A 10,173-nucleotide genomic window follows, 5' to 3' on the forward strand; every position below is an offset into this window, starting at 1 on the left:
TATAAGTATTTTGGGTATAAGAGGTTGGTTTTCATCAAACAGATGTTAGGGTTACAGATTTATTGTTAAATGGGTTTATAAATGTATGGATCAAGAATGCATGTGTATTTTGATGATGAATTTGATAAAATGATAGTTTAGGATAGATGATTCTGAAATTGTTTTGATAAGAGGATAGGTTTAAAATAGTTGATTCTGAAATGGGTTTTTGATGAAATGAGGGTTTATGATTGATGATTTTGAAATGGGTTTTGATAAAAGAATGGTTTGTGAGAAATGGGTTTCTAAACAGATTGAGTGTATTATTTCGACAATGAAATGGATCACGATAGATTTGGACTTGAGAATGAAGTTTTACATACTAAATTCGTAATCATTTTATCACCTAACGGAGTTTCAACTAAGATATCATTTCGTGATCCAGCGAAGAATACTTTTTCCTTGTCATTGCACTCCAACACTCCAAACACCATCTCCATCTCCTCCATTTCTCAGCTTTCTCATTTTGAGGGACAGATGGATCCTTTGAAAGCTGAGAAATGGTTGGAGGAGATGGAGATGGTGTTTGGAGTGTTGGAGTGCAATGACAAGGAAAAAGTATTCTTCGCTGGATCACGAAATGATATCTTAGTTGAAACTCCGTTAGGTGATAAAATGATTACGAATTTAGTATGTAAAACTTCATTCTCAAGTCCAAATCTATCGTGATCCATTTCATTGTCGAAATAATACACTCAATCTGTTTAGAAACCCATTTCTCACAAACCATTCTTTTATCAAAACCCATTTCAAAATCATCAATCATAAACCCTCATTTCATCAAAAACCCATTTCAGAATCAACTATTTTAAACCTATCCTCTTATCAAAACAATTTCAGAATCATCTATCCTAAACTATCATTTTATCAAATTCATCATCAAAATACACATGCATTCTTGATCCATACATTTATAAACCCATTTAACAATAAATCTGTAACCCTAACATCTGTTTGATGAAAACCAACCTCTTATACCCAAAATACTTATACATATATATATTTTAAAAACTAAAACTGTAGAAGAATAGATTTCCTTACCTAATTTCCCATAAGCTCTTAGTTCTCTTTATTTCCTTCAACCAACTCAAATCTCCAAATCCTGATTCTCTCTCTTTGTAGCTAAAGAGTAAAAATACAAATGATCTTCAAGTTTAGAACTACATGCATTGAAAGGTTATTAGATAATGACATTTGTCATTTACCTAATATCTTAACCCATCTGCCCATTATCTCTCTCTCATAAAATAGTCCAAGTGTCATTCATGTCTTGTTTCACTTATTTCCTTTAAAACAAAACACGTGTCACCTACATGTTAAGCCACTATCAAAATATGAAGTCTTTTATTTTTATTTTTAAATTTGGATATTACAATGAAATCAATCTTAAGAATTGATGAGGAAACCATCCTACTTAGAATAAGAGCTCATCTTTGGTGTCTTCATTTGACTTGTCTTTGTCCACAGATCTTTACCTATTTTTCATTGAAGATGAAGAAATTTTGTTTACATGTCTTTGTTTATCCCTTGAGCATGTTTGATTTTATCTTGAAATAAGGATGTGGTATCCACCTAGGTTGTCTTAAGTGCAAAGATATCATATCCTTAATTCTAACTAATAAAACATTGATTGAAGTTCAAGAAATAAAACTAAAGAATGTAGTATTTCCTTTTACAAATGATAATTAGTATAACTAATTTTGTTTAGCTATCTGTGTTGGGTCATTTGATTTTCTTGAAGTTTTTGTCACATTTATCATGTATAAATATATATAGCTTACAACATCAATATTAGATAAGAGTTTCCAGTTTCATTACAACAACTTAATGAATAAAAATAGTAAAAATAGTTATAGCAACCACCCTTTTATTGTTGATAATGGAGACAGAGGGTAAATTGCTTATCATTGAAGACAATACAATATAGTCTGCTCACTTTGCTCAAGAGAGGAATATAGATTTGCACTGCTTAACAGTATCATCTGGACTTGTAACTGAAAAAAATATATAAAAAAATAAACAGAGTTAATATCTCAAATTTATTATTAAAATTTTACTATTTTAAAAATAACTAGAGAGAAATGATATGGAACAAGACAAAAGGTTGATAGTGTCATTTCTTAAGTAGAGATAAGTTTTAAATTTTCAATGACTCAATAAATGACACATCATTCCCTACAATTTTCTTATCAATATTTTTCGACTCCTTATTTCTTATCTGCTGTCATTTTTTAAATTATATTTTCAGGGTGAATTATCAGGACGCTAAAAGAATAAACTATATTCAAGCAGTGGTTTTGATACCAATATGTGCAGCAGAATCATGACCTGCCTAAAATGAAGCCTAAAGTATAACTCTAAAAAGAGAAGTCGGAGTATAAGACTGACCTGTATGGCCAATGGTTTTCTCCGATTCATATATCTCGTGATCATTACCACCCTGTTAAATCAACCCAAAAATAATAGATATAAGGAAACAAAGAGTTGAAAAATATTTTGTTTGATAAAAAAAGTTTAGATTATTTGGATTTGAAAATAAATAAGATATGTTAAGTGAGTAAAAAAAACTAACATCAAAAAGATCTTGATTGATTGATGAATAGTTATATTACCTTGTATGTCTTGTCTCCAAAGAAGTGGATTTCATTGAAATCATTGAGGTACCTCAAGCAATAAGTTTTGTCCCAACCTTGTGGGAACACCTGTTAAAACAAATGATAATCGCCTATCCGGTTAGAAAAAATCATTTTTTTTACAAAGAAAACACCAAATATATAAATTAACCCACATCGAAGCTTATCTGTCCTCCAATGGAAAAAGTGAGGTTGAGATGTGCAAATTTTTCACGCAGCACTTCCACCATTTTTGGCCTAACATTGTGAACCTTCAAATAAATAAGAAGATTCTTCATTATCTTGACGACAAAAATATACATGAGATGATAATGAGGCAATTTTTCTTACTTTGTCATATTTCTCGAATTCATCTCGCTCTTCTTGACTGCAGTTTCGCCCAATTGGTGATACATTGATCATCCCACTCCGAAATTCAATGAAAGTTCCTCTAAAAGTGTTGATTAACAAAGTAAGGACGGGCTAAATGTTTGATGTTGACATTAAGATATAAGGGGAAACTTCAGTTTACAAACCTTTTTATCGGAATATCCAAATCAGCTATATAGTGAAGTGTGAAGTTAATGAACTCCTGCATGTCATTAAAAAACTTGGAATTAGTGAGCGGATATAGTCATTAACAGAAATGGGAACAGCTAAAAGAACATGGAAAACTAATTGAAGCAAGCCCATTGCACATACAATCTTTAATCAAACATTTGAAACTCAAGTCTTTACTTATGTGTTCCAATAGAGAAGAACAAAAAAGGAGTCTAGTCTCCTTTCTAGAAGAAGTCTCATTTTTTATGTCTTTAGTTATGTATTCATTCTAAAAATAAATTAAAATTAGTCTAAGTTTGTAGTCCTCAAAATTCACAAGGATTGATTAGAATAAAAGATTAACATGTTAGAATATAGATACAATTCAAATGAAAATACCTTGAGTTTGTCATCTCCAAGGTGCGACTTCAAGCTCTAGATAGAAAAGGCAGAAACAAATGCATAAATAAATCAAATATCACAAGGGAAAATGAATATTACACTTATCAAATATCAAATCATTATTCCTTACTCTATGACGAGGCATCTAACATCAATAGGGAAACACTGGATTCAATGAGATCACATTTGGAAGCAAAAAAATTATTGTTGGTTTCTCATCTGGATTCGAATCCACAACAGAAACATAAAGTGTTTTCAAATAGGTCACTAGTTTTCAAACATTTTTATATTTGGATACAAAAACAAAATATAAAATGTATTTCCAGATGGAGCCAATGAGTGTAGCACTTGATCTTTTGTAAGTATGTTTCAACATGACAAATAATAAGTCCTAAAGCATCCTCAAAATCAAGGGGTTTACCAATGTGCAAAATAACACCTTAGAAGAAAGCCTACAATTCTTTCTGAATAACAAATAGTTATTTGGTTGTTCAATTAGAGACGGGAAGTCTTCATCATATGTAAAACTACCTACCTGGGTTCCAATAAGATTCCCCTCGCTGTGAGCAACAAGACCATTCTCCGAAAACACATAATCGTAGTCATTTGTAACTGCAAGGAGAGTTGGAAATTAAGAGCAAATTTTTGTAGTCATATGGAAAACTAAAATACTTTGGAGGGAAGAATGAAATGACAAGATTGGAGAAAAGAGAAGCTTGATTCAAATAGTAAACATAATCGACATTGGTTTTAATGTTGCTTGATTGTGTCTCGTGGTTTTTACGCCTTCATTTCAGGGGGTTTTCCACATTAAAATATTCGATGTTCCATTATGTTGTTTTATTTTTGTTGCTATAATTGTTGTTTATTGACTCCTAAAGTTTCATTCAAGTGGGGAACTGGTTAACTATCACATCTGTTAGAACTTGGTTGATCTTGGGTTATTTGAAATTTTGAGTTATGATTTATGGTTTAAAAAATATGTGATGTGATAAAGAGTTTCTTTACAATAATCAAAATAACTCCAAGATGAAACAAGCTCTTAGTGTGTTTGTATTCTCAACCAACAAAGTGGTATTAAAGCTTGATTCAAATACTAGTGATTTTGGAATGTTTGAAATATGATGATAAAAATTATTATCATTTTTACCCACCTGAATTGCCAAGCTGCTCTGATATCTTAACAAGGTCAGATCCTCCAACAACACCAACTGTCACAACCTGCCATTAAACACTTGTCAAAAAACAAATATAACTGAAAAAACATACAGATTATTATTTTTTGGCTAGAAAGAAGGGAACAGATTTAACAAACAGAAAAGGAAACAAAAATGTATTTTCCATCATAAACCCGCTATACATGAAAGAATGGTGTTACCTTGCGAAGTTCCTGCATGAACTTTAACATGTCAGGAGTAACCCCCTGCAAGTAAAACTAAATTTATGAGAAGGAATGCTTGCAGAAATGATTGCTTATATTCCATTGCAATAAAATTTGAAGTCAAAATTCCACTTGAAATACAGGCAACTAGATCTTGTGAGTAGAACACACAAAAATAACTTTTCTTCTCACACACTTATTGCTGTTCATCTTTAGGAGTATGAAGTATGGGAATGCAACTGATATTCGACAGCTTAGAATCCAACTTTTTAGCAATTCAGGAACATGAAATAATTCTGAAAGTCATATCTCCATTTAGGAACTCAACTCTTAGATTACTACTACCAAGCAAAATAATTTCAGTTTCAAGTATCTGAAATAATAGCATCATTGAAATAAAATGCTAAAATAAAAACTCCTTGAAATCAAACAAGTTGCCAGAATGGAAATGTACCTTCCGTGGAGCTGTAAGAGTTCCATCAACATCAAACAAAGCAATTAATCCAGGATTCCTTACTGCCATTGGAATTGTAGAAATTCCCAGCCTAATTTAACCAAGAAACTGACAAATTAATCTTTATCTTCCTTAAAATGAAAAAAAGAAGAAGCAGAAAGCAGCATTCCAATAAAAGATATGAATTAATTCAGCTAGATGTTCATTGATTTGTATTAAGTGTATACGTATTAGGTAATTGCATAATATAATGTAGTAGATGAGCTATTCTTCGATTTAAGTCACAGCTGCAAGAAGTAGAAGTCTGTACAAAAGCATTAACTCAGTATCCACATAAAGTCATTCAGTCATAGAATTAGTGATGGTAAGTCAATCGAGTAAGGTCAATTGTTTATTTCTTCTTGTTTTTTAACGTATTGATGATGCAGTGATAGATACTACTTCAATATAAACAGATCTAGATGTTCTTAATGCAAGGAAAAACTATTCGTTAATCAATGTTGTCAATGAAAACTTCAACCAATCCTCAGCAAGCAAATCCAGAACAGTTTCACAACTGTTACCATGTAAGAAGAGACGAATTAAAAACTACTGTGCGCGTAAATACTCCAAGGAGACGCCATTTGAATCAATCACATTAGTTCAATCATGGCATTATCTTATTGCGCGGTTATATACAGAGAATGCAGTTATACAGATTAGATTAGATTAGATTAGATCGGAGAAGAGATATAAAGAGACCTGAAAAGCAGTTTCTGCCGTTTCTCCTTGAATCCACGGTGAGTGGACGCAGAAGAGACGAATTGCCGACGAGCTTTCTTAGATCCGTAAAAGTAAGAGAGAGAAATGAGATTAGATGAATCTCACAAATGAACTCGGATTTCTTACCTGCGTAATATGAGATTCGCAAAGTGAGTTTATACATAAGTAACGTAACACAGAGAATAACAGAGAGAATTTTGTATAAACCTGTGAGAGAGAGAGAGAGAGAGAGAGAGAGAGGAAAACGGAGGTCTGAAGTGAAGCAAAAAGCAGATCAAGACTGAGATTTATACTCGTCAAAAGTTGGGGGAGAATCACTTCTCAATTCTTATAATCTAATTCTAGAGTCTTGTTTGGTGTGAATTTCTTTTTATGGCTAAGTTTGGTGTGGATTCAAAGTGGAGGAGAAAGTGGAGATTATAATCTCTCTTTTGGTAATAAACAAAAATATATATTAATTTTGAAATATAATATTAATAATTAAGGGGTGAATTTTCGAAATATTTTAAAATTTATTTAATTATAAGTATTTTTAATATCCAATTCATCTTCAAAAGAATATTCTCAATGTGCCAATCCCTAAGGTCTTGTTTGATATGAGTTTTTTTTTTTGGCACAATTTAATTTGCTAAAAAAATTAGCTCTTCTCTTTCATTCTTTTATCATTTTATACTTCTCTTATTCAATTCTTTCTTTAAAATTCTCTTTCATATCACTTCTTTTAATTTTTTTTAAAATAAAAATATTTTTTTTATACAATATTATATTATCATAGAAATAAAAAACTAATAGAACTTTACAGTCATAATAAATTCAAAATAATGATGTCTCATCATAAAATATGGTGTATTTTTTATGATATTTTTATTTTCATAATACTTCTATTAATTTTTTTAAAAATAGATATAATTCTTAAAAATAACAAATTTTATATCTTTTTTTAACCCAGCGGCAACAAAATGTGGATATCTCTAACCTCCATGAGATCTTAGGTTCGAGTCCGTCAAACGGCAAGTTCTGCGCTTGGTTAAGTGTGTTTACGGATATGTTTAACTCGCAGGGATTAGTCGCACTCTATAGAAGAAACAAAACTCATTGTTTGTAAAAATAAAAGAAAAAAATTAAACTTTATCCTATAAAATAATCCTAAGATGTTGAAAAATAAACCTAATGAACGAAAAATGTTGACATAATTATATAACAAAACAAATGAATACTCCCATAAATTTAATAATCATACTTTTTGTAATGATTAAATATTAACAATAAGTCATGTTAAACAATTGATTATATTTGGATAGTCCAATTATTCACATAGCACACTAAATAATTGTTACATATTTATTATCACATGTGCATAATGTTATTCTGATTAATTATTTATCTTATTTTATGCCTATTAAATAACTGCCTAAATTCCCTCCATTATACCTTTTAATTTATAAAACATATTAACTTGGATATTGCTTCAATTAATTGATTTAATAAATTAATAATTTCGGTACATATTTTAAGTATGTAACTTGATTAATTATTAAACTTCTTTCGAACACAAATGTCATAATTTTATAAAATAAATATGTTTTATAAATTAATAATTTACACATATTCTAAATTTGTAATCAACCCAAATATTAACCTTCTTTTGAACTGATTATTTAGAAAAAATTATAAATTTAATATAAGTCGGTTCATGCCGCAAAAAAGTAATCAAAGGGACAACATTATTAAAATTCAAAATTCTGTATATCAATTATTAGATATATCATAATTTCTTTCTTTAATTCTTGAAAAAATAAAATATTAAATTATTGAGATTTATAAAAATAATAATAATAAAAGAACATGAATGTTTTCTTTCTTTATTATTATTATTTTTTTTATTATTCTTAACTTTCCTTAATTTATTTTATAAATTTTTATTTTCTTAATTATCCATATACATATATATAATTCTTAATTTATTTTTATTATATATATTAATTATTTTAATATAAATAATTAACACCTTAATTTTGATTAGGTTATAAAAATATCTGTATTCATCCTTTTCTATCTTAAGTATTCAATATATTTTAATATATATTTTTTTAGTTGTTAGTCTGTACTTAATATGATCAATATTTATAAATAATAATATTAATAAATAACTTTAATTTGATACTATTCATATATATATATATATATATATATATATATATATATATATATATATATATATATATATATATATATATATATATATATATATATATATATATATATATATATATATTTAATATATTGTATAAATTAAATTTCATAATTTACTTTATTCCAAATTTCTTAGTTTCTAATTCTATCATATATTTTATTTGTATATTTAAACTCCATAATAACATACAATATTTAATTAATTCTAAAATATATTATGAATATATAGAATTACCTTTATTCTTAATTGTATATTAAAGAGTTATTTTAGGGATAAATATTACTTGAATTTTAAATTAATTAGAATAATTACTACCATTATTTTAATTAGCGTGTATCTCGTGCATTTGCACGAGTAATAATATAAAAAACCATGAAAAAAATATTACGGTAAATTTTTTATGGACGGGTCAAACCACAATCCGACTCAAGTATCCATTACTCTCACATATATCCAAATTAACCACAACTTTCGATTAAAAATTAAGCATCATTATATATATATATATATATATTAGTTAGTTAAAAAGTTGAACTTATATTGTTAAAATGTCACGCGTTTATAAAATTTTGGGTTGAATTTAAAATATAAAGTGTTATTAGCCTAATTGGTTAAAAGGTTGTACTTGTTTTTGCTAGGTTGCAAGTTTAAACCATACTTATAGCATTTTTAATTTTATTTTTAACCGTTTTAAGTTTATGGACGGGTCAACCCACAATCCGACCCAAGTATCAATTTACTCTCATATATATCCAAATTAACCACAGTTCTCAACCCGATAATCCGGACACTTTAAAAATTAAGCATCATATATATATATATTTATATTTTTAACTAATTACTATTCTAAAATCTGAATTCCTTCATTAATTATAATATTATTTTAAAAAACTGAATTTCTTAATTAATTATAATAATAATTAATTATTATTTTAAAAATCGAATTCCTTAATTAATTATAATAAATTTCCTATATAATTATATATATATATATATATATATATATATATTCTTTCATTATTATTTAAATAAACAATATAATAAATTTCTTAATTAATTATAAATATATAATTTTAAATTATATATATATATGTGTAATATAATATATATATATATATATTAAATAAATAAAATTATAGATATATTTTTTTATTAATTTGATTGTAATTTTTATTAGGATAACAACTCGTATACCATTATTAAATAATATATGTACTCAAATGTTGGAAATTGGAAATAGATTAGGACGATTGGTTAAAGGTAAATTAATACATGGTGAGTGTTATAATTAGCAGATATTTGAATGCTAAATAAATGAATCATCTTTTGAGTTATTTGACAGTCTGGAAGGACGAAACAAGTCAAAATCCCTAATTCAATGTTGGGGACATGAAATGACAAAAGAATGTGTACAAGTGGACTATTACGGCATAGAAAGGATGGTCGAAGCATTTATTCCCCTTTTCCAACTAAGATTTTGAACATTTCTTCTATTTTGGGAATGTTACATGTTAAATTTTATTTGAGCTTGCTTTGCTACCTAAATTTGAATTTTATTTTCATGTATTATACTATTCAAGATAACACATTAAAATAACTAACAATTTAGACATTTCTCAAGTTAGGTTGTTCTTATTAAAAGAAAAAGTGTAGAGTAATTTTCGTATGCACTTTCCTCATCTTTTGGATGTAATGTAAATAACTAGAGTCCAATATAATTATCTTCCACTTGCTTTAGGATTCAGCCCATTTATTTAGGATCGTGTTTCTTTCTGAATTTTTAATATAA

At 27.8% G+C, this 10,173-nt stretch overlaps 1 protein-coding gene across 1 annotated transcript; it reads right to left on the minus strand.

Annotated features, from left to right (window-relative positions):
* Nucleotides 1–1,830: 1,830 nt before the first annotated feature.
* Nucleotides 1,831–6,316, minus strand: LOC124921534 (phosphomannomutase). The gene is made up of 12 exons (XM_047462205.1): nt 6,170–6,316; nt 5,429–5,519; nt 4,972–5,016; nt 4,748–4,814; nt 4,129–4,205; nt 3,591–3,626; nt 3,188–3,243; nt 3,003–3,102; nt 2,828–2,923; nt 2,652–2,741; nt 2,428–2,479; nt 1,831–2,033 (listed from the first exon to the last, which is right to left on the minus strand). The coding sequence occupies exons 2-12, from the start codon at nt 5,495–5,497 to the stop codon at nt 1,981–1,983; spliced, it is 741 nt and encodes a 246-aa protein (XP_047318161.1). The 5' UTR covers nt 5,498–5,519; nt 6,170–6,316; the 3' UTR covers nt 1,831–1,980.
* Nucleotides 6,317–10,173: the final 3,857 nt, after the last annotated feature.

The sequence above is a fragment of the Impatiens glandulifera genome, chromosome 1, assembly GCF_907164915.1.
Source record: "Impatiens glandulifera chromosome 1, dImpGla2.1, whole genome shotgun sequence".
Lineage (NCBI taxonomy): Eukaryota > Viridiplantae > Streptophyta > Magnoliopsida > Ericales > Balsaminaceae > Impatiens > Impatiens glandulifera.